The following is a 26,539-nucleotide window of genomic DNA, read 5'->3' on the forward strand; positions in this document are numbered from 1 at the left end:
AAGGTTGCGGCAGCCGGAAAAGAGGAACAAACAATTTACTATTTTCCCTCCCCTCACCCTGACCATTTCCCCCCTGCTCGGGTCCTGACCCAACTGTACAGCGCCTTGGGACGTCCTCCCGACGTGAAAGGCGCTCTATAAATGGAATCTTGTTGTTGTTGTATTTTAAATCAATTAATAATAATCCTCCTTACATTTATACTTTACACTGTAAAGTGCACTGACTGTATTTTGTGGGCGAAACACAGCAGCGAATTGCCCATAGCAGTGGCATTGAGTTAAATTGTTGATCATATGGAACAAGAAGGTTTTGACTGAGATTAGAGAATAGAACACTAGTGGTTTTGCTCAATTTTTAAATCTTACCTCATTAATTTAATGGTTCTTTCACAATCTTGGTTATTATGCTGGCAAACACTTCCACGCAAGGTCAATGGCTAAATGGAAACTCCCCACTTGCAAATAGATGTGTACAGTAATCCTGAATAGGCCAGGGATTTTACACCAAATTCCACAGTTTGTATTAGGATGTGGAAAGCAGGAAACTGTTAGTTGTCTTCTTATCCTTAATTTTTTATGGCTAAATGCTTTGGCCAAGAACAAACATTTAATTAAATTTCCATCCAGTAAATGTTGAGTACTTTTCAGTTTCTGATCTTATGCAATCATATTTACCTTGAGTTTGTCATGAGATGTATATGGAGCTTCTGGAGCATAGATTCTGAAGATGTCAGCCAGGCAGCATGCCACGAGCAGACGCACATCTTTGTTAGGGTTCCTGAGGAAGAATTCTGAAGCCAAGTGCAAAGCCAGTGGAAGGTATTGTTGTTTTTCATCTTCAGAGTCCTGGTCCATGTCCATGAATGTTTTAACCACCATCTGCACAGGAATTCCAAACAATCAATTATATTTTATTATTATACCAAACAATCAATCTCACATTCCATTCAAGGCTACAAATTATGTTTTGGCATATTTTTGGAAGAAAGATAGAGAAAGAAAAATTGTTTATAATAATAATCCTTGCATTTGATATAGCACCTTATCACGTTTTCGAGACGTCTCAAAGTGCTTCACAGGATACACTGTAAAGTGAATTGACTGTATATTTTGTGGGCGAAACGCGGCAGCCAATTGCGCACAGCAGTGTCCCACAAACAGTCGTGGATTGAAGTGAGCAATTTGTTATTATTAGTTCTATTGAAGGGATTATTACCCCCAGAAGAGCGATCCGCCAATCGACTAACAACCGAGTTCCTACTTACTGGCAAGTAAATAGTTATGAATGCGTTTATGAGGGTTTTGGCGGCCTGTGGCAGAGCCGGTCAATATTGCGGAGGTGGGGGAAGGTAGAGTGGGACATGGGACAGATGTGGGGTAGAAAGGATAACTGAGGGTCATAATGCACACAATTAACCCTCACTACACAAACCACAATTAGAACTTTTATGGAAAATTACACATCCAAACAAAAAACTATTTTCACTAAAGATTTTGTTGTCTTCATGCTGAAATTCTACAAAACATTCCATGGGCGCAGAGACAAAAATCAGAAAACACCACCACCAACAACAACTTGGATTTATATAGCGCCCTCCATGCCGGATGGCGTCTCAGAGGGCTTCACAGTAATGGATCCCGGGGCTGAGCCGGGGGAGGAAGGTGACCAAAGGCGCGGTTGAAAAGAAAGGTCTTCAGCAGGGACCTGAAAATAGGAAGAAAGGGGCCGAGGCGAAGGGAGTGAGGAAGGGAATTCCAGCGCCTCTGGGCATAGTGGCTGAAGGCACAGCCACCGAGGGTGGAGCGGAGGACTTGGGGGATGAGGAGGAGGCCAGACCCGGAGGAACGAAGGCAACGGGTACTGTTTTGAGGAGAAAGGAGGTCAGAGAGGTAGGGGGGGTGCAGAGAAGTGCAGGGACTTGAATACAAGGGTGAGGATCTTGAAATCGATCCTCTCTGGGATAGGGAGCCAGTGCAGTCTGGCAAGGACTGGGGTGATCGGGGAGCGGAGTTTGATGCGGGTGAGAATGCGGGCGGCAGAGTTTTGAATGATTTGGATTTTATGAATGGTAGTGGATGGGAGACCGGCGAGGAGGGCGTTAGAATAGTCCAGCCGAGAGGTGACAAAGGCATGGACTAGGGTTTCAGTGGCTTTCGGAGAGAGGTATTGGCGGAGATGGGCGATGCGTCTGAGGTGGAAGAAAGCGGTGCTGGTGAGGGACCGGATGTGGGGGAGGAAGAATAATTGTGGGTCGAACCTGCGTACGGGTTCAGGGAGTTTTAAGGGGAGGTCGGGTGGGTGGAGTAGGTGAGAGCCGTAAGACTTGAGACGTTGACGAGAGCCAAAGAGTATGGCTTCCGTCTTGTCAACATTCAGCTGAAGGAAATTTGCGCTCATCCAGCCCCTGAGATCTGACAGGCAGTCTGACAGAACATCAGGGGACTGGGGGTCGCAAAGAGAGGTGGAAAAATAAAGTTGGGTGTCGTCCACGTACATGTGGAAATGTACCCCATGTCTGCGGATGACATCCCCAAAAGGGAGCATATAGATCAGAAAGAGGAGGGGACCAAGGATGGATCCTTGGGGTATCCCGCAGTTAACCGGGTGAGAGCGGGAGGAGAAGCCATTTGTGCAGATGTACTGCTGGCGGTTTGTGAGGTAGGACTCGAACCAGGCGAGTGCGGTCCCACTGAGGTGGATGACAGAGGAAAGGTGGTGGAGGAGGATGGCGTGATCGACTGTGTCGAACGCCGCAGAGAGAGGTCCAGGAGGGCAAGGAGGCAGAGGGAGCCCTGGTCACAGATAGAGACCCCACTTATAAGGCAACTGGGAAGATGTTACAGTAAATTAAAACATCTCAATTTGCATCTCCAGATTGCTTTAGCAAACTATTAGTTATGAAGCATGTATTGCTATATCAGTAGTATGTTGTGCTGTACTATTTCCCACCTATTATAGGTCCTGTTAGTCAGATTTGACAGAATCGTATGTTATATTTGGCTCCGTGACCGCACTCGCTTCTCCTAAACCAATAACAGAAAATTTTGGAATACCCAAGAGGTCAAATTGCTACATCAAGTCTAAGTTGTCTATGAATGCATTTAAACCTGCAGTTTTGATCCAGTATCAACTTCTCCTCCACTTCTTGATTTTCCACCACCGTAATTCCAGCTAACTTTTGGAGGTGTGAAAATTGATCCTCAATTTATCTGAGAAATAACTTCAGTTTTGAATAATACACGTGCAGAAGGGTAACAACACGGAATGTCAGTTATTAGTCATATGCCACTTGTGCAAGCCTGAATCATAAAGTGCAATTACAATTTAATTCTGCTCAGGTAATAGAATTAATTCCAGCCAAATATTTAAACTTCAAGTGAATCTCTACATTAAGATCTGATTCTACCATTTTAGAAGATCAAATGGAGATGTTAAATAGAGTTAATGATCGTTGCATGAATGGGCTAATAATGTATTCTATTGACACAATACAAGAATTACAATAGGGAAATTCATGTAAAATATGGGCACAGCATTACTACGTGGCAGATCAGTTCTCAAACAGCTGAGGGCAGAGAGAATGCTAATTAGGATACGAAATTGCAACGTGTCCTTCGAATGTTTACACCTTTAACATTCACTTTTAACACATTTTTATAGAAAAACCAAGTTCATTAGCTGGAACACAAAGTACCACAGAGGTTTGCAGTTAGACCACTAGAGCATAGAGTAACTTACAAAAGGCTAAAATAGAACTTTTTTCAAACCCAACTTGTATTTTCCTACACAACACACAATTAAAAGGAAATTCTGATCTACGGGATAAAGATCATCAATTTTATTTTAGTATCTTTGAAGCAAAACACTAGCAACATAAGGCAAGAAAGATTGCAATGATAGATGGATTTCAGAAGAAAGCCTGTATAGATTTTAAGAAGGAAAAAATCAACATGTTCCTGAATGAATTTGTTAAATAGTTTTCCTGTATGGTGTAAGGGTCATTCAATAATCTGTATAATAATTTTGGTAGCGGCCACAGGGATTTCTTCCTCCACCAAATACCCACACTCCAACAAGGGTAAAAACGTACAAAAGGTGTCAGGCTGGCTCAGTCTGTAGCAGCGTCCCTTCCATATCAGAAAGTTGTGGGTTTAAGGTCCATATTGGAAGGTTGAACTCACAAGTCCAGGCTGATACTCCAAAGTAGTGCATTGTTGGCGGTGCTGTCCTTCAGATACGATGTTTGAACGAGGTCCCGTCAGCGTTTGAAATGGATTTAAAGATCCCATGTTACTATTTGAAAAGAAATGGGAGTTGCTCCCACATCCTGGACAACAGTCAATGAAATAAAAATAGTTATGCACTCCAAGCCACTTGTGGCATAGTGATGTGCACAAATTGACTGCTGAATTTGCCTCAAAATCCACACAGTTTAAAGCACATCATGTGCAGCACTTTGAGACATCTTCCCAATGTGAATGGCAGTAGATCAAATGCAAGGATTTTTTTTAGTGTGCGCTACCAACAGCTCCCACAGATTAAGTTCTCCTCCCATATTATACATTCGTTGGATAGGGCCATTCACTAGAAATAATAATTTGTACAATCACTGAGGGATTAGTGGAAACACACGCCAGAGAATTAGGTAGGATGTGAAGAGTAGGGTGGTAGAGTATTTGTATTAGAAGGATTGTGGAATGCTCTACCGCAAACGGTCACGATTGCAGAACCAAATGAGGTGTCTAAAAATTGAGATAGATACTTGGGAAGTTATTAAGGGACAAAGCAAAGAGTGGAAAAATAGATCAAAATGCTCAAGGGGCCACTGTACTATACTATAATTTGTTATGAGCGACTTAATCTCCTTCTGTTAGTGCAAAATTCTCTACTAAATTTAACGTGTCATTTTAATGTGTAAATCCACATTTTATAAATGCTAGTTTTATAGAACTTTCTATTTTATTTCTGTCAGCAATTATACTTATGGTAGTTACACACAATACAAGGTACAGGTATAATTTGAAATAAAACTATAATATGTCGTATTTCAAACATCTTTAAAAGTGATATCAAAATGCTTATGTGTGAATGCCACAATATTGCTGAAGTTCCTTTATTATTTTTTGCTAAATGTATTCATAGAATATTTTCTAGTGTTAAGTTAAAACAAAGTAAAATTACTTACTGAATAAAATAAGATAGTATCTTCCAATGATAAATAAAATACTTTTCAGAATGAACTATTCTGAGCAATGCTCAGATTTTAACATGGAAGAGGAGCAAAACTATCCCAACCAACAATTCTATATTTCTTTAGAGTTACAGGTTCATTAAGAAGGATTGACTCAACAATATATTCAGGAATGGACACATATTAGTATAGCAATTGTCAATATAATATCCCAGTTTTATTATACTGCAGAAACTCAATAATCCAAGGATGCCTGGACCCTCATTCAGGCATTCATCACGCTACGGCTTGGCAATTCCAACGCCTCACTTGCCGACCTCCACCACTCCTTAATGCACAAGTGGCAGAACGCTGCAACCATTACTGTACCCCCACCACCCAATCCTCCTCCTCACTCAGCACCACTTGCTTACATCTCCCAAGGGATCCAATTCAAGATTCTCGTCCTCACAGTCAAATCTCACCCTTCCTCTGTGACCTACCACAATCCTATTGACACAGCTGCTCCCTTTGCTCGGGGGCCTGGTTAATATTTCCCACTGCACGCCATATCCGCAGCCCTATCCATCCCACCACTGATGGTCAATCTTTCAGCTATTTTACTCCCCGCTTTTCGAAATTCCATCATGGAATCCCTCCAATTCGCCACCTCCCTTGCTTTCCTGTTGACTATTGTGGTTTGCATTCCCAGCATAGTTTTTAAAGCTCAGAATTCCAGCATTTGCAATGCTCCATTTCAACCCAAATAAAAAAGCATCCTTAGTTCAGCGCTCCGAGATGCTACCCTTCAAGTTGTTGTTTTTGACTGTATTTTGTAGGTGAACACTCAATCTCCTAGAAGTCATCAGGAGAGAAACTATGCAATTTGAAGAAAGAATATTGGACTGAAGGTGCATCCCAGGAACAAGACTCTGTATGATGCAGTTCCAAAACAATGTTTTTAATAGTACACAGTTATCAGACATGATAACTGAATTTTGACTGAATTTCAAAGGCTCCAGAACAAGAGTCACTACAGCGGAATTCAGCTCCAGTTTTTAACAGTTAATCCCAGCTCGTGTTCAAACCTGTACCAGCATGGAAACTACCACATAGCTGGGTCTACTTTATGGGCTATTGCCACAAAAGCATTTGGAAAATTTCTCAGCATGAAATAACCTAACTTGCACTTTTTGCACAGCGTCATTGCTACAAGGATGATGTGCAATCTTTCTGTCTTGCAAAATGGCCTTGTGTCAAACTCAACATTAGTGCTCAATGGATAATTGACCATTTTGAATTATAACTAATGCATTTTTATATATGCCTTTTCACATAAAAATCTCCACAGTATTCACCTTTAAATGTAGCTAGCGACTATTTTGTAGGCGAATGCAACAGCCAATTTGAACACAGCAATTTCCCATAAAGTGCCAGGAAGTGAATGGCCAATTTAAATGCAAGATTTGTTTGCTAAGATTTCTTTTCAAATAATGTCACGTGTTGTATAATGTTTACCTTGGTTTAACATCTTATTTGAAGGATGGCACATCTGACAATGCAGTTCCCCCAACACTTCATGTGAGCTCAGCCTTGATCATTAGCTCAAAATCTCCAATATGGGACTTGAACCCACAGTTGGGGAGAAGGGGGAGTGATCATAGACATCTTCAGATGTCTTTTTCCTATCTTCAGTTGGGAAATGTGGGGGCAAAGAGAAGGGATTGTGGCAAAGAATTCTAGTTTTGAGGCGTAGTTAGTGGCTGAAAGCATGGCTGCTGGTGGTGGAGCGGAAGGGACGAGGGACCTGCAGGAACTGGAACCAGCTGAGTGCAGGCAGCGGATTGTGGAGTGGGGTGTAAGCGGATCAGATGGTAGGGAGTTTGTGAGGCCGAGTACCAGAGTATGAAGCGAATGATACACGATTCAGAGGGCGGAGCCAGGACAGCGCGGGGAGGAGCCGAGTCTAGCGGGTGTATAAAGCCTGGCCGAGGTAAGCAGTCGCTGGTTCGGAGGGCGGAACGGAGCATCTGCAGAAAAACGACAAGTGACATCAACGTGATGTGACACTCAAAAGACAAAACCAGAAAAAAAATCTTGGAACAAAAACCATAATCCAGAGTGAGGGAGAAGAGAATGGCATGACAGGTGTTGTGCAATGACTGCAGTATGTGGGAGTTGATGGAGGGCAGCCTGAGCCCGGGCGACTACATCGGCAGCAAGTGTCTGCAACTGAGGAAGCTCCAGCTTAGAGTAGCTGAGCTGGAATCTGAGGTGCAGACATTGCACAGCATTAGGGAAGCTGAGAGCTTCCTGGGTAGTTTCTTCCAGGAGACAATCACTCCCCTGAGGCTCAGTATAGATCCCGCTACTTGTCAGGGACAGTGTGACTGACCGTCAGGCAGGAAAGGGAACCCCAGAGAGAATGGTGAAGAAGCCTCAGGCTTTAACCTTGTCCAACAGGTATAAGGTACTTGCAACCTGCGTGGACAAGGAAATCTGTGAGGAGGAGGATGGGCAAACGGACCCCAGCACCTCTATACAGGAGGCCACACAGGTGGGGAGAGCAAAACGGAATGTAGTTGTGATAGGGGACGAGACAGTCAGGCGGACAGACACTCTTCTCTGCAGCCGCAACCAGGGGTCACGAACGCTCTGTTGCCTTCCTGGCGCCAGGGGTAAGGACGTCTCTTCAGGGCTGGAGAAGAACTTGAAGCAGGAAGGGGATGATCCAATTGTGGTGATCCACATAGGAACCAACAATATAGGTAGGACTGGTAATGACAACCTGAAGAGTGAGTTCAATGAACTGGGAATGAAATTAAAAGAAAGAACTTCCAAGGTGATAATCACCGGATTACTACCTGAGCCACGCGCAAATTCGTACAGGGACAAACAAATTAAAGAGTTAAACGCGTGGCTGAAAGAGTGGTGCGGGAGGCAGGGGTTTAGTGTTATGAGCCACTGGCACCAGTATTGGGGAAAAAGGGAGCTGTTCCATCGAGATGGGCTCCACCTTAACCGGGATGGGACCAATGTCCTGGCAAAACAATTACATAGGGAGATAGGCAGAGCTTTAACTATTACAGCTACAGTTAATCGTAACCCGGCATTGCAAGTAACAGTCATGGCTGTAGAGCAGAGTAACAACTTGGAAGATAAAGAACAGATTGTGTCAAGGAGGGACAAAAAGCTCAACAAAGGAAATGCAGCATTAATGAGTAGGGGAAATAGTACGAGGTCAAAATTAAAGGCACGATATCTGAATGCACAAAGCATCCATAACAAGATAGACAAATTAAGTGCACAAATAGACATAAATGGGTATGATCCAGTGGCTACTACTGAGAGATGGTTACAGGGAGACGAAGGTTGGGAGTTAAACATTCCGGGGTATTCGACGTATAGGAAAGATAGGCAATGTAGAAAACGAGGTGGGGGGGGGTGCGGGGTGCGATCCTAGATCTTGTTTTGTGTAATGAAATAGGGCTAATCAGCAATCTCGAAGTTAAGGCTCCTCTCGGGCAGAGTGACCATAACATGATGGAATTTAACATTAAGTTAGAGAGTGATATAGTTGAATCCGAAGCAAGGGTCTTAAATTTAAATAAAGCTAACTTTGCAGCTATGAGAGAAGATTTGGCTAAAATAGACTGGGAAATTAGATTTAAAAATGACGGTAAACCAGCAATGGCAAACGTTTAAAGATATAATACATAATTCCCAGCGATCATATATTCCCTTGAAAAATAAAAATACCACGGGAAAAGTGGTTCAACCTTGGCTAACTAGAGAAGTTAGGGAAAGTTTAAAATTAAAAGAAGAGGCCTATAATACTGCCAAAAGAACAGTAAACCTGAGGATTGGGAGGGCTTTAGAGATCAGCAAAGGAAAACCAAGAAACTGATTAAGAGGGAGAAAATGGAATATGAGGGTAAACTAGCTAGGAACATAAAGACAGATTGTAAGAGCTTTTACAAGTACATAAAGAGGAAGAGACTATCAGAAGTGAATTTGGATCCATTGCAGGCAGAGACAGGAGAAATTATAATGGGGAATAAAAAAATGGCAGTCATTAAACAATTATTTTGCTTCTGTCTTCATGTTAGAGGACACTGAAAACTTACTGAAAATAGAGGGGAACCTGGAGGCTAATGTTCGTGAGGAACTTAAAGAATTAAACATCAGTAAAGCAATAGTACTAGAGAAAATAGGATTAAAAAACGATAAATCCCATGGACCTGATGGCCTGCATCCTCGGGTTCTAAAAGAGGCGGCTGCAGAGATAGTGGATGCTTTGTTTTTGATCTTCCAAAATTCCCTGGATTCTGGAATGGTTCCCAGTGATTGGAAGATCGCAAATGTAACGCCGATATTTAAGAAGGGTGGGAGACAAAAATGGGGAACTGCAGACCAGTTAGTCTGACAACGGTGGGAAGGAAAATTCTAGAGTCCTTAATTAGGGACATCGTCGTGGAGTACTTAGAAAATCATAACATGATTAGGCAGAGTCAACATGGCTTTACGAAAGGGAAATCTTGTTTAACAAATCTTATAGAGATTTTTGAGGATGTAACTAGCAGGTTAGATAGAGGGGAACCAGTAGATGTGGTGTATTTGGATATCCAGAAGGCATTCGACAAGGTGCCACATAAAAGGCTGTTGTGTAAGATTAGAGCCCATGGAATTAAAGGTAATATATTAGCATGGATTGGAGAGTGGCTAACAGGAAGAAAACAGAGAATAGGGATAAACGGGTCCTTCTCAGATTGGCAGGATGTGACTAGTGGAGTGCCACAAGGATCAGTGCTTGGGCCTCAATTATTTACAGTCTATATCAATGATTTAGATGAGGAAATAGAACTTGTATCTACATTTGCGGACGATACGAAGATAGTTGGGAGAGTAAGCTCACGAAGAATGCAAAGGGAAATAGACAGGCTAGGTGAGTGGGCAAGAAGGTGGCAGATGGGAGTATACCGTGGGGAAGTGTGAAGCTACTCACCTAAATAGTAAAAATAGAAAAGCGGATTATTTTCTAGAGGGGGAGAGACTAGATAGTGTTAGTATTCAGAGGGATTTGGGTGTCCTTGTGCACCAGTTACAAAAAGTTAGTATGTGGGTACAGCAAGCAATTAGGAAGGCTAATGCCATGTTGGCATTCATTGCAAAAGGGTTAGAGTACAAGGCCTTGGTGAGACCGCACCCAGAATATTGTGTGCAGTTTTGGTCTCCTTATTTAAGAAAGGACATATTCGCCTTAGAGGGGGTGCAGCGTAGATTCACTAGGTTGGTTTCTGGGATGAGGGGGTTGAGGATAGGTTGAGTAGGCCTATATTTTCTAGAATATAGAAGAATTAGAGGTGATTTTATAGAAACCTATAAGATTCTTAAGGGTCGTGAGACTGTTTCCCCTGGTTGGAGAATCAAAAACTGAGGGTCATAGTCTCGAGATTAAGGGTCAGCCTTTTCAAACTGAGTTGAGGAAACATTTCTTCACTCAAGAGGGTAGTGAATTTGTGGAATTCTCTACCCCAGAAGGCTGTGGATGCTCAGTCCTTGAACATATTCAAGACCGAGATTGATAGATTCCTAAAGGATAGAGGGATTAAGGGATATGTGGATAAGGTGGTCAGATGGAGTTAGGTTAGAAGATCAGCCATGATCTTATTAAATGGTGGGGCAGGCTCGAGGGGCCAAATGGCTTACTTCTGCTCCTACTTCTTACGGTCTTATGGACTGCGACGATCTCGTAATCGATCTATACTGCAATAACAAGCCTGGCAAGGACTTGGGTGATGCGGTTTGGTTTGTGTGAGGGCAGGTATCTGCTATTTATAACTACTAGAAAGTAGTTCAACCAGTTTATCGTCCAGGTTGGCTATATCAACCAGTTTCAAATGCTTCACATTTCTGGTAAATTGTGTGTCAGCTTGGCTCAGTTGGTAGAATTCGCATCTCTTGAATCAAAAAGATGTGGATTCCAACTTTTAAGTTTACAGTCTAGGCTGACACACCAATGCAGTGTTGAGGGAGTGCTGTATTATCAGAGGTGTCATCCTTCAGATAAGTTGAATTATATTCCAAGTAAGACTCTATTTCAGATCTGTTTGTAAGCTAAGTTGCTTATTTTGCTGAAATATTACTACTTTCCATAGCAACGGAATTACTTCTTTGATAATTAAACCAGAACTCTAGCTTTAAAAAAGTGAACTGATTTTCAAGGTTACCGGCTGCATTTGCACTTCAAAACACCAAGCTAGTGTGCGGGGAGCCAAATTGGCAGGCATCCAGGTCACCAGGTTGCTGCCAGTGGCAATCTCACGTCCTGGAAGTCAGCCATTTTAGGTTTCTAATGCTAAAAAATGCAGACTCACTGTGTCAGGTTGCTCCTGATGTCACTTCCTAAATACTATGGCAAGAAGTTAAGTGCTTCGAGCAGCATGTACCCTCTCTAGACTATCACCCCTTTACCATCTTGTAGTTCCAGAAATGTGGAAGGAATTTGAATGATAAGACTCTCAAAACAGCATCTCGCTCCCGTACCATTGAAACGTAATCTTCCTCTGACCAAGTTATAATACGTTTCATGTGTATGTTATTCTCAACTATCCTGCTATGCTTATTTTTTTTTTAGTCAGACAGGACGTGGAAATGTGGAAACCCATCACCATGCTTAAGAATATCCAAACCAGACTATTCTCCTCAGCGCAGGGCAATGACAAGACAGTGCTGCCAATAAAGATCTCAACCATTGCGGAATTTAAAAATAGTTTTTTTTAACTGTGCATTCTAGATGCACATGAAAATTTCCATGTTTGGAACCAAATGCACTCTCTCTCCCCGGAGGGCTGTATTCAACTTACCTAATTATGGAGAGTGTTAGGCAATAGGTTGGCAAGACCAAGGCTTGGGGATCCAGGATGTGTGTGATTCAGAGAGAAGAGGAAAGGGAGAAGGCACTACAAGAGATCTCATGCTTTCCAACAGAGATCTCTTGACAGCAACTGGGAGCAAGACCCCTGGCTGATTTTCACTTTCCTAAGCCAATGCTGAGCCCGGTTGTAGCTCTCCTATTGTCACTCAGGCTGAGATCAGCTAAATCAACACAAAATGGTGATCAAACTTGGGACATTCACAAACCGTGTGGCTCAGCTGATCATTGAGCCATCAGAGGCGCTGAGTTATTCTTACTATTCATAGCTGTTGTTATTATTATTATTATTATTGGCGCCATTGGCTCCCTATCCTTCAGAGGATCCAGTTTAAGATCCTGGTCTTCACCTACAAAGCCCTCCATGGCCTCGCCCCACCCTACCTCTGCGACCGCCTAACTCCCTACCAACCAGCCCGCTCCCTCCACTCAGCCGGCTCCACCTGCTCCATGTCCCCTGACCCACCCGCCCCACCATTGGCGGGAAAGCCTTCAGCCACTCTGCCCCCTCTGGAATTCCATCCCCCAATCACTCTACCTCGCCCCCTCCTTAGTCTTCTTCAAGTCCCGCCTCAAGACCCTCCTCTTCGACCATACCATTGGCCACCCCCCCTTCCCTCCCTTCTCCCTCCCTGACCCCAGTGCGGGTCTGAAATACTCTACACTGTCCAGCGCCTTGGGACGTCTTCCCGACGTGAAAGGCACTATACAAATGTAATCTTGTTGTATTATTATTATTATTCATTCTCAGGTCAAAACCTTTGATTCCCATTTTGACATTGCCTAATCCTGTGAACTGAGATTGTAACCGTTCTGATTATTCATCACCTAACATTACTTTTTTTAATTAAAAAAGGCCTTTTCATTGTTTTGTCCTTTTCTGTGGTGGCTTATTACAAATTAGTTTATCACTCTCTTGTTCTTTATTAAAGGCCCAATCTCAGAGACTGAACAGCTTTAAAGAATACATAGAAAGGCAGGTTCACTTTATGATCTTTTAGTACTTTCCGAGAGATTTTGTGCATGGATCAACGTTACAACAACAATTTGCATTTATATAGCACCTTTCATGTTAAGTGGACGCTCCATGGTGCTGGACAGTTGAGGGTTTGTACCTGAGCTGGCGATTGAATTGGGGTGGAGTTTCATCGTCTGAATTAGCAAGAAATCAGTAGACAGCAGTGAGCCATTTGGGAACCCCTAGTTTAAGGTCTTCAAATCCATCAATGAACATACACTCATATTTGGGGCTTTTTGGTATCCACCTTAATTGGCATGCTGAGATGTAAGCAGTTGATACTCAAGCTCCGCACTTCCAACTGATGAAACTATTGCCCAATGGATAGGGATGAACTATGGGCAGGGGACAGTGGCACTGCTCTCAAACATTTCATGTTGAGCCCTGCTGTTCACCAAAAAGTTCCACTTGGGTTAAGCTTGCTCCAAGGTGAAGTCCTCGACAATCTAATATTGGAATTAAGACCATCCTTTATGGCAATCTCAGTAGTCCAGCAGTCCAGCACATCTCCCCTACTCCAAGAAATTGCTGAAACGGGCCAGCAAGCCTGGCCCAGAGTAGCAGGGTTTCGCTCCATTCAGCTCCTATAAACCCTGCAAGCCAAAGCCATAACAAGTATGGTGTTCCTTGCGATTGGGGAAGTTTAGTAGACAGTACTCTCAATGGCAAGCTGTGGGGTTTTAGCTCATTACCCCAATGCACATTCTGGGGACCCCAAGCCTTGGCTCTTGCAACCTGCACTTAATACTGTCTGTAATTAAGGAAGCAAGATGTGTCCCTACAGGGAGAATGTGTGCATTCCATTACAGATACAGGAAAACATTTGTGCATATGTGGAACTCCAGTCTGGTTTGGAAACTCAAAGATTTTCAGATGATACATCAAACAACAGGCTGACCAATCAAAAAAATTAAATTATTCCCATGTTACTCCACTTCCTCATCCAGAATCTAATATTCAAATGTCATGACTGATTTAAGCCAATGTGCAAACACTGGAAAGATTTTGGTGAAAGAATTTCCATAACTCAACAAGAACTGCAAGTTAAAATTACTCCACTGACAATGGCAATGGTTCTGAACTGAAAAGTTTGCATATTGCTAATTGCAAAGGCATACCCAATTTTTTGGCAGCAGGAGTCAAAATATGTTAACAGACCGCCAAAAAATATTCAGAGCTATGTATACAGATGTAGTCAAAAATCAGATGTGAGGAGTGCTGAAGTTAGAAAGACAGCCTTAACGTTTTTTATTTAAACAATCATTTATGCCTGGTTTCTTTTGCACTTTGTGACAAACTAATAAAAATAGAGTGAGATGTATAGCAATCCACTTGCCAAGAACTGTAGTTTTATCAAAACATTAACTTGAACTCCTGCAGGGTAACTGCAAATGCAGGTGGTGTGAATCAATTTTGTCCTTCGTTCAAAAGCAGTCCCCTGCCTGGTCAGTCCAAAGTGTCCTTCTGTGTACTTGTGAAAACACAGCCTAAATAGAGGAGCACAACTGGGTGCAGGGTCCACAGATGCCTGGCTGCAATGACAACTGAGGAGTCTTCAGCCAGCACAAGCACCAACCTGCGTCAAATCAATGTGGTTCCACTCACTGGTGTCCCTTAACAGCTTTTAGGCAGACACAACAGGAGTCTCAGGGGGATTTCCAAGGGACCACTTTTTAGTATTATATAAGTATTTTACATGGAAATTGGTAAATTAGTCAGCATTTTATTCAATGTAAAATAGAAATTTCCTTCATTCTCAACTATCAAATGATAGGTTAGCAGCTTTAGCATCCACAGTTATTTCTAAAGGACTTAAATCTCAATTCCTATAGTCAGTTTTGAAACCTGAAGGATGCTTCTAAACATGTACAGAATATGAAGATTATAAACAATGCAGGAGCACATTGTTAACATGCAAAGTTCAAACTGAAGACTATGTACATCAAAAATAATTTCAGAAACAATGACAATGATCTGAAATTGATTGCTGATGATGTTACCCTGGAGGCTTCCTTCATTCCAGTAGTACAATCTGTGGTCGATAAAAACAAAAACATAGGCCTAATTATCCTCACTAACTGCTGAGCTCACCACATTTCTTTTCCTCTACTATTTTCAGTTTCTATTGCCTGACCATTACGTGTATATTTCAAATGTCTTAAAATATAAGCTCCGCAAAACGTAGCTCTGGTAATATTGAGTTACACAGGAAGCCTTCGATTTGATGCTTGATTTTTGTTAGGTGAGAAGCCAAAGGCTTCAGAAACAGGGAGGAAGAACCATTGACTCGGGCCACTGGATCACTACACAGAAACCCTTTCCAGGAGCATATCCGGATCGTGGATGAGAAAGATTCAACTCGAGGACAGTATCCAAATAGTATGCTGAAACTCACTGTTTCAGGTTCTTGGGTATGAAGAATAACAGGCTACGTCAGGCAATGGAAAGTTGCTGCTGCCACCTACAGAACAGTACCTGAGCGTGGGAAAGGGAGAGCGGGATGTCACAGAAGCACAAAACTCCTGTCTGCATTGTCACTTCTTAAGAGTAAAACGGCTTTCTGTTGACAGTACAAATACAAATGGTGGAAATCCCCTTTGATCAAGAGAAAGTACTCTTATGTATAGAAACACCTACCCCTTCAAACTGAAATACTCACATTTACACAAAATCACAAGTTCGACTGAAGAAGGCCCTTTAGCTCATCTGATATAACCCTTCCAAAATACCTATATCATCCTTCTATCATAGCACCAAACAATTTATTAAAAAATGAGTCCAGTGTCATAGTCTCAGCCACTTTTCCTGGCAATCTGTTCCAATAGTTAATTAGCCATTGGGTAAAGAAATAATTCTGTCCTGAAATTTAACTTGGTAACTCTTATTCTACTATTTTGGTGCATCCTAAAGTATAGTTTACTTTCTAAATTCTATTTAAAATGTTATAAACCTCTATCAGATCCTCTATGAGATACCTTCTCTCAAGACTAAACCTTAGCTTGCCTAGTTGTTGCTTACAGCTCATTCCTCTCAACACTGAGTATCATCATTAATGATCTCCTTTACACTGCCTCGAAGGGCTGGCATTACACTTATTCTTTGGTGACCAGAATTGTCTCTACCCCCTCCTCGCTCCCTCCCTCCCCTCCCCCTGACCATTTCCCCCCTGCTCAAATCCCGACCCAATTGTCCAGCGCCTTGGGACGTCCTCCCGACGTGAAAGGCACTCTATAAATGAAATCTTGTTGTTGTTGTTTGCATTACTCTAGATTCGGCCTGACCATAGAATCAGGTGGATACTGATGGACTGATTCTATTTGTTGGCAAGCCCCAAACAAAAGGGCATCAATATAAGATAGCTAGGAATAGATCTAAAAATGAGATTAATAGGACTATATTCACGCAGGAATGGGTGACAATGTGAGATTCATTGCAAGGGCTGTGGTTGAAGCAAACAAACATCATTACACGTAAAAGAAAACTTGATGCGTACATGAGGGAGAAGGGAAGAGATGGGTATAGGAAGAGGGGAATAGGAGGTTCGTGTGAAGTACAAACAACAGCACAGATTAGTTGGAGCACATGAGCTGTTTCTGTTCCCTGTCCCTCTATGTAATAGACCATTTCATGTGACCAGACTATTTCATATGATGTGGAAAAATATGCATTTTGCATGTGAGAATTGAGGAATGTCTTACTTTTTTGTTCTAAACATTTTTTCTACACTATATAATAATTTCATTTGCTGTAGCACCTTTCATATCAGAATGATGTCTGAAAGCCCTTCACAGGATTTACTAATTGGGAAACTCACTGTTGGAATTTCTAAAACACCACAGAAACAGAAAAGGCCAAAAACAGGGAAGGTGCATTTCATGTTTCCATCCATATGTAGTATGGACAATCTTTCACAAAAGTTTTTAATAGAACTTTAGTTTACAAAATACCACTCACGAGGAACAGATCTGCTCTTATTAGTATGGACAAAACAATACAGCTTGCTGTGGCAATACAACTGCAGTAAAAAAAACAATCTGGCAAAGTATTTAAGATAAGCCCTCATTAAAGTCCTGGCGCTCCATTTAAAGGAGAGAAGAATTGTAACTAACAGCTTCATTGAATCCAATCACCAGAAGAACCCTGGATATTTTGACCCATGTTCTCAACATTAAGTTTAGGTCCAATTACAGAAGTTACAATAATGAACATGTTTAAAATAAATCAGATTCCTTTTTATTAGGTTTGTTTTTATCTTTTTCCAGAGTAAGTACATTGCTTTGAACATGTACTCCTTTCAGACTTTATTCCTGCTTTTAGAAAATATTTTAATCCAATCTCTTTTGCTATTGCTGATGACCTGCTCCTGGAGTTGAATCGTCCAACTTTCTGAATCTCCCTCTGCTCCTGGGATCCTAGCTGCTGTACCCATATTTTTGCTTTGATAACTAAATTAATAGCAACTTGTATTTTTATTCTTAAAAATGATTTCAACTCCATGTTAAATACAGCTTCTGCTATTTTAATATTAACATGGTCCTTTTATCCTAGTGGATTCATTCTGTTCCAGCACCTACTCCATCCCTGGATCTCTGGATTGAAGATTAAAAACATACAGATAACCCAACTCTNAAAAAAAAAGTCTGCTGAGACTTTCTTGAGGCATCACTAGTGTGACTGTCAGTGGCAAAGTTTGCTTTATTTACAGCAATCCTTGAAGTAAGCAGAGAAGAAACTTTCACCAAGGACATTGCTGTGCGCAAATTCGCTGTCGTGTTTGCCTAAAATACCTCGTCACTACACAAAACTCTGTGAAGCACTTTGAGATGTCTTCCCAATGTGAATAATTGAATGCAAGAATTATTATTTTTTATTATTATCTGATTCTGACCCAGGTACCAAGTATAAAAAATAGCATGCAACCTCAGGATGATCCAATCTTCCTTTTGCTTGGTCTTCAAAACAAACAATTTATTATACTACTGCTCATTTCCCTGATTTCACTTTGCATTAAACAGCTTGCATTTATATAGTGCCCTTCATGCGGGACAGTGTATTAAAGCGCTTAACGTGGTGGAGCCGAAGGCTGAGCAGGAGGGATGGGAGCAGGTGATCTTTAGCAAGGTTGAAGATCAAGGTATTCAGTTGTGAAGGAAGAAACCTTGGAAAAGGAGGGGGCAAGGTCGAGGGATGGGAGAGTTCCAAAGCTTCGGGGCGTAATGGCTGAAAGCAAGGCCATCGATGTTGAGAGGAGGGACGGGCAGGAGTTCAGAACCGGCCGAGTGGAAGCAGCAGGTAGCGGAGTGGGGAGAAAGCAGGTTGGAAAGGTAAGGAGTGAAGCGATTTGTAGACGGATGTAAGCATCTTGAGAATAACCCGTTTTGTGATAGGGAGCTAGTGGAGCCTGGCGAGGACTGATGTGATGGGGGTATGGAGTTTAGTGTGGATGAGTATACGGGCAGTGGAGTTCTGAATCGACTGTAGTTTGTGGAGTGAAGCTGGGGAGACTGGAGAGACGGGCATTGGAATAATCGAGGCGGGAGGCAACGGAAGGAGTGGACTAGAGTTTTGGCTGTGTTAATCCACATTAAGCAAGTGTTTGGCTTGTTACAGATTGTCTCGCTTCAGTTTGTCACCTGCAATCTTAGCCTGGGTTTACTGCTGTAAACAATCATGGCCATGTCACTGACTCCCGAGACACTATGTTGGTGGTCAACACTCTTGTCTGAAGTTTCCGCACACCATGGAAATAATCCATCATTAGAATGGCAGCTTAAATTAGAACAAGTGCCAAATTACTTTTTCAGGCTATAAAATATAGTTGTCTGTGAGCAACAGAAGTGTCTTCTGGTGTGCAATAACATTCTGTTATCTACTTGACAACAGTTTATTATAGTTTTCTACAGTATTTAGCTGCAATCAATTTGGGCTATGCATTATACAGAAGTGAATTTTGGTGTGAAAATCACGTCAGATGCCTAATTTTTGACAATTTAATTAGCGATGTGATTTAAACTAATATTATTGCAAAGGGTAAATCAATCCACAACTGCTTGGGGGACAATTGGCTGCCATGTTTCGCCCAGAAAATATACAGTTAATTCACTTTACAGTACATTCTCTGCAGCGCTTTGAGACATCTCAAAGACGCGATACTGCACTACATCAAATGCGAGGATTATTATTATTCAAATATAGAAGCAGATGGTATTTTTGGGCCATTATCACAGGATTTTATGCTGTTACTCGGGAGTCTACGATGCCATACTGAAGCTCTTTGAGGAGTCCTCCAGACGAGAATGGCATTATACCAAATGTAAGGATAGTTATTAACTGCCACCACTTAAGTAAAAAATGTTGAATCCATGTATGTTGTTCTCTGAAGTAGTTCATCAAGTGCTCCCTTTGCACTGAAATTATCACTCACACTACCTGCACCTGTGGTGCTCTCATGTTGATTGCGACACTGCCATCAAGCTAATACTTTTTTAAAAATATACAAGAACAACTTTAAAAGTTTTATGGTTTAATTGTTCGTTTTCTGAAACAAACATCGAGCAGTCGACTATAATGTCCAAAATCTAACCTCAGGTTGCCAGTAAAACGCCACAAAAGTCTCACCTCAGTCTTGTGTCACTTGCTCGTGCTGATTTCACCATACAACACACATGCATCAAATGGCAATTAGAATCGTGACACAAATCCCCCAAGAAATTCATGGCTTGCTCCTCCCTGCAAAGATCAATCTACATACACACAGGCAGCACATGAGCAGATTTTATTTAAAACCAAAACGTGGAACATGTACTGACTGGAATGGCCAACCCCTATATAAATAGGGCATTGTCGTTAAATCAATTTGATGATTTTAATACTGATTCTCAATTAAACCACAACAAAGAGTTAGTAAATGGCAGCAAAAATATGGAACAAAAGAGAAGTGGAAAGAAAATATACTAATATAAGTTAAAACAGGAACTGGTAGCCTAATCCAAGAGAGGCATACAGGAACGGTACACAATTTACCTAAAATAGGTAAACACAAAACATAATGGTAAAATTAAGACTAAGGTTGGTCACTCTTAATGTTTTGTACACACTCGATCATATACAGAGTTGAACCTAAAATAATGCCACCCTTATCAGAGGATTTCTATACATAGATAAGCATAACCAAGTTGTAAATCTGTATCACTGGCCAGATAGAATTAATTCAACAAATCAAACAAAATATTGAAAGAACATATATGTAGAGGTGAATGTACTTATCAAGTAAGGCATATCTACATAAAACAGCAGATTGGCCCTATGATCTGAAAATATTTGCATTTTTCCTTCACCCTGAAAATAACTTTCCATAAATTTCTCAGGACCATAAGTATCAAATGTAGAACAATAAAAAACTATTTCACAGTATCTTATGGAATATAACTTTTTTAATTGGCTTGGCTTCAGGTTCCACCACTGTCAAGCACTCTGTGACGCTATATAAATGCAAGCTGTTGTTGTGTTGCCGTCCTCCGCAAATTAACTATCTTTATGATCAGCATCAAGAAAGAATGAATGAGATAACATTTCCTGCCTGGATTAGATTTTTGTCCAAACTTCTGCTTAGATCATTACCATCAAATCCAAAGTAATGGAAGCACTTGGGACAGGCAGGCCAGCCAGTACGACACTATGTAGAAGTGGCTACCAAATGCACTAGATTTTACAGGGATTCTACTTATTCACATATTACTTGCATGTATCAATAACTTGTAACTCGGTAATATTAGTTGCTGAATGCGGTCTGAATCCATTTTCCGGCTCTCAATCAAAGAGCCACGCTCCTAACAAAAAACAAGACTAAATGTTGTTTGCTGTTATTAAGCAGCATAGATGTCGATCAGGTTTTTTTTTAAACCCCAGAGACTGGACAGGCAAATTGTAGTTGTAAAGCAACTTAACCCCACAAACTGTTGAAAGTAAAAATGATCGCAGTTTCCCATGGCATCAAGAATGTGGAACTCAATACGATCCACTCTGTTAAAGTTCAAGAATAGCACTGCCTAACTTACTTTTGCTAAATTTTTTAAACTGAGAGGTACACTACTCTACAGGCGTCAGTCACTAATCTAGATTTTAAAAAATTGTAGTTTTCTTTCAGTATCCATCACATATTACTTATTCCAAGTGGAACTGGTTAGCTGATGGTTATGGATGTTTCAAGAATATACTTAAAAAAATCAGTGTATTTAAATTCTTAAATTACATTGTAATACATAACATCATAAGATGTTTATACTCGACAATAGATATTTATCTGGCATAAATAAATATGTTTTCCCTCACAAAGCATTCCACCACCTCCTCTTTTCAACGCAATTCTTACAAAATAAGGCCCATCTTCCACTGGTTACTACTGCATTTCTTCTGAGATTCTCAATTATAATATTTATTTTGACAGAGCTGCAGATATTAATTAAGATTAAACAATGCATGTTATTGCCATTGGACAATAAAAAATACTTGCGTAATTCTTTTTCAACAGACCATTTCACTTTGTAAATCTCAAAAGAATCGTGAACATTTTAAGTTGCCAAAATGATATGAATAAATCATACAGAACAAGGACTTGTGTAGAATACTGGCTGAGTCCTTAACAGTGGCTGGATTGGGCACCTAGCAAGGGAGAAAGGGCAGGTAACTTATAGGTGTAGGCAAGGGGGTAGGATTTAACGAAAGACAAAGAGGGGCAAAGTGGAGGTTGGAGGCAAGGAGCTCTAGAAGTGGCGGGATGGAGGCAAAGAATTCCAGAGGTCTGATGGTGCTGCAGAGGAAATGAGGGACACACAGCAGACCAAACAGGGGAGTACGAAAGCAACATACTGGGGTGTGAAGGGATTTATACATGAGGGTGGGGACACTGAAGTTGATATAGGTGACAGGGAGTTAGCGATGCCTGGAGAGGATTGGGGTGATGGTGTGCAGAGTCAGGTATGGGTGAGAATGCAGGTGGCAGAGATCTTGTGATGGAACTGGGGTACCAGCAAAGAGTGCATTAGAAACGTGAAGACAGAAAGTAACAAAAGTACAGATAACAACAATAAGATTACATTTGTATAGCGCTTTTCACGTTGAAAGGACGTCCCAAGGCACTGGACAGTATATAACATTTCAGACCCGAGCTGGGATCAGGGGGGGGAGATGGGAGGGGAGGGGAAGGGGGGGTGGCCGATAGCATGGTCGAAGAGGAGGGTCTTGAAGAGGGACTTGAAGGAGGCTGAGGAGGGGGTGAGGCAGAGTGATTGGGGGATGGAATTCCAGAGGTTGGGGGCAGAGTGGCTGAAAGCTCTCCCGCCAATGGTGGGGCGGGTGGGTCAGGGGATGTGGAGAAGGCCGGAGCCGGCTGAGCGGAGGGAGCGTGCGGGTTGGTAGGGTGTTAGGAGGTTGCAGAGGAAGGGTGGGGCGAGGCTGTGGAGGGCTTTGTAGGTGAGACCAGGATCTTGAACTGGATCTTCTGAAGGATAGGGAGCCAATGGAGTCGGGCGAGAGTGGGGGAGATGGGGTCACGGAGTTAGGTGCGGGAGAGGACACGGGCTGCAGAGATCTGGATTATCTGCAGCCTGTGGAGGGCATTAGGTAGCATTTTCTGTGAGATCGAGGAAGTGGCAGGCAATGTGGAGAATTGAAGGAAGGCTGTCTTAGTTAAGGGACAAATGCGAGTCAAAAGAGCTGAAGAAAACACCCAATTTTCAAAACATTTCTGAAACATTGCACTTCTCGCACTCCTTTAAATAAAAAACATTACATTTATGATGTTTAAAATGCATACTGATGTTTCTAACTAATGGACCCAAACTCCAAAACTAAATATGACGAGAGCTTTTATGATTCTTTAATTGCTAAGCATCAGAGAACTAAAGTTAACTAAATTGTTTGTGACATTCCCCAAGCTGCTTGGGTTTTCAGAATCCACACCCTGAAAATAGATTAGCAATTTCCTCAATCATTCTGCAGACCACCAAAAAAAAAATCAATGGAATCGCCAACAATCGGGGCAGGAGAAAGAGAATGGGTAACCAATTAAAAGATTTGCCAATTGTAAAAGCTCTAAATTAGACACAGCCTTCACGGGACACTGCCAGTAGGGGGTCTGTGGTCATTAGACATTTAACTGTCACTGGACTCTGCGGTCATTCAATAAGACCACAGTTAACTGAAACACGCCATCATATATTTTGAGGGACCCAAACTCTTCGCTCAAACTCTATTTTTTCCATCTCTATTATTGATATACACTGCTGGAGTCACTCAGCTCTGTGCTGCCTTCTTCAGCCAACAGCAAAGAGGGTCCCGGGTCACAAACTTCTCAACTTTTTCAAGACCAACTTTTTCAAAATACAAGACCAAGGGTTGCGTGCTGTTTGAATACCTATAATAAAATAATAATAATCCTTGCATTTGATACAGCGCTTTTTACATCGTCTGGACGTCTAAAAGCGCTTCACAGAATATATTGTAAAGTGAATTGGCTTATATTTATGGGCGAAACGCAGGAGCCAATTGCGCACAGCAGTGTCCCACAAACAGTCGTGGATTGAAGTGACCAATTTATTAGTTTTTTTTCTTTTATCATTAGGCACGTGGAGTAAGGAAACTTGCCAAGGTTTTGCCCTTCCGGGAAGCGAACCCAAGTCTCTGAGCGACAGAACTACCTGTTATTTAGTTACAATAAAACAATGTTTTAACTATTTTATATACTAAAGGCGGGTTTTAAGTACAAAACAGAACATTTCACGGAGTTCTAGACAGACACTGAGATAATGTATTTATTGACCGGGGTACTGCTGATGACAGCCCAGCTACCATGGCTCATTGGAAGGCCTTCGAAGGGCACGAGAGTCAAACGTGGGCTGGGATTCTTCACACCCAGCTCCTGTTAACCTGCAAGCCAAAGCCCTAATGGATAGGGTAGTCCTAGCTGGACAAGCAGCAGGAAAGCCTGCCAGACAATGCTATCAATAGCAAGCTATGCAGTTTTAGCTGGTTAAGACTCCAGTGGTACCCCAACACAAACACTGATACCCCCCAACCTTGACTCTTGCTAACTTGCACCTCATACTCTCTGGAATTAGGTTCGCAGGATGTGTTCCTCCAGAGAGAGAGGGGAAATTCCATTCCAATAAATATCTCAGGAATTTCCATGTATTGGTGGGATGCATGAAACTATTCCGTTTGGATACTCTTAAGCATGGTGATTGGTGACACCCGGCTGACCAAAAAATTCATAAAATTACATTTAAAGGAACTTCCTGAAAGCAGATTAATTTCAACAATGCTTATTATCTGTAATGTAAATGCCGTCTGAAATAAAGAAAGCTTCACTGGACTGATGTGACAAATTAGATGTAGCAAAATGAATATCCCAAAGAACGACAGGAACCTTCTGATATCACATCCTCTAAGGGGAATACAGAAAGCATCCTACCAAGTGCAGTATCAATGCCATTACATTTCAGTTCCTTTCGAGGTCGTTTTAAGTGGGAAATGGAACAAAATTCAAATCCAAAATAGACTGCCAACCACCCCAAAGGGAGCGATGTGCCACTTCACTCCCACTCCCACCCACCACGAACCTGTGGAGGGAGGAACTATCTCCCCACACGGTAACAGATTGAAATTGAGCAAAGATCACAGTTTCAAAAGGTCACCTCGCTTCATTAGCCAATCTTTCCCCCCCCACCCCCTTACCAACTATTTTAACTATTCTGTATCAGGTGCACAGCAAAGGTGGGGGGGGGGGGGGAAACAACAACAACAACGTGTGAGACGAGCTGTCAACCGTACAGTGTGGAGCAGACACTACGCATTTAAAACGCTCGACAAGAACCGGCATCGTCCAATTGCCCTCAAATCAAGATAAACCTTCAGAGCCCAAACACGGGCAGGCAAACCTCACCCCCCCCCCCCACACACACACACAGACCCCCCCCCACACACCCCACCCACACACACACACATCCCCCCACACACACACACACCACACCCCCACACCTACCCACACCCCCCCACATCCACACCCCCCCCCACACCCTCACACATCCCCCCACACACCCCCCCACCCACACACACCCACACACAACCCCCCACACACCACCCACACAACCCCCCCCCACACACACACACACCACACCCCCACACCCCTCCACCTACCCACACCCCCCCCCACATCCACACCCCCCACACACACCCCCACCCACACACACCCACACACAACCCCCCACACACACCCACACACACCCACACACAACCCCCCCCACACACACACACACCACACCCCCACACCCCTCCACCTACCCACACCCCCCCCCACATCCACACCCCCCACACACACCCCCCCCACACACACACCCACACACAACCCCCCACACACACCCACACACACCCACACACAACCCCCCCACACACCCACACCCCCCCACACCCTCACACATCCCCCCACACACACACCCACCCACACACACCCACAAACAACCCCCCCACACACCCACACACAACCCCCCCACACACCCACACCCCCCCGACACCCTCACACCCCCCACACCCCCCCGCATCCACCCCCACACACACACCCACCCACACACACACAGTCCCTCCAAACCGAGCGAAGTACGAGTTCGCGAAAGCACTGAAGAAAACGGTGCTTTTTTTTCCTCCCTCTCTCCCTCTCTCTCTCTCTTTTAAAAAAAAATGAACCGCAATTGCAATTGCGCGCAAAAAAAAATTAAAAATAAAATAAAATGAAGAGAGAGAGAGAGAGAGAGAGAGGAGAGAAGAAGAAGAAAATATATTTCAAAAAAATCTCCAAACCCGTACCTTGAGCCTTTTAACCAACTCATCGTTGGAGATTTTGTCAGTAATCTCTTTGACACCGGGAGGGTAGGTGATGATCTTCGTGTCTGCGGGTTTGGGCTGCGGGAAGGCCATTCCTGGGCTGCGAACAAGTCTCTGGTCCCAGTCTGCGGATCCCTACCGGCCTCTGCTGGTGGGGCACAAGTTCATGCTGTTTGTTACTCGGGGGCTCTCCCCCCCCCCTTCCCCTTCCCCCCTCTCCCCCTTCCCCTCCTCTCTCCCCCTCCTCTCCCCTCTCCCCTCCTCTCCCCCTCCTCTCTCCTCTCCCCCTCTCTCCCTTCCCTCTCCCTCTCCTCTCCTCCTCCCTCTCCCCCTCCCCTCTCCCTCCCCTCTCCCTCTCCCTCTCCCTCTCCCCTCCTCTCTCCCCCTCTCTCCTCTCTCCCCCCTCCTCTCTCCCCCTTCCTCTCTTCTCTCCCCTCTCCCTCTCCTCTCTCCCCTTCCTCTCTTCTCTCCCCTCTCCCTCTCCTCTCTCCCCCCTCCTCTCCTCTCCCCCTCCCCTCTCCTCTCCCCCTCCTCTCTCCC

General features: G+C 42.9%; 1 protein-coding gene across 1 annotated transcript in view; it reads right to left on the reverse strand.

The window, feature by feature from the left end:
* Positions 1-26,207, reverse strand: part of pds5a (PDS5 cohesin associated factor A) — an 81,607-nt gene extending 55,400 nt beyond the window's left edge. Inside the window, exons 1-2 of the mRNA XM_042340190.1 lie at positions 25,982-26,207; positions 676-879 (exon numbers count right to left, since the gene is read on the reverse strand). Of these exons, the coding sequence (XP_042196124.1) occupies positions 676-879; positions 25,982-26,092 (315 nt within the window). The 5' untranslated portion in view covers positions 26,093-26,207. The remainder of the gene's footprint in view (positions 1-675; positions 880-25,981) is intronic.
* Positions 26,208-26,539: the final 332 nt, after the last annotated feature.

The sequence above is a fragment of the Callorhinchus milii genome, unplaced genomic scaffold (assembly GCF_018977255.1).
Source record: "Callorhinchus milii isolate IMCB2004 unplaced genomic scaffold, IMCB_Cmil_1.0 Scaffold1, whole genome shotgun sequence".
In the NCBI taxonomy this organism is placed as follows: domain Eukaryota; kingdom Metazoa; phylum Chordata; class Chondrichthyes; order Chimaeriformes; family Callorhinchidae; genus Callorhinchus; species Callorhinchus milii.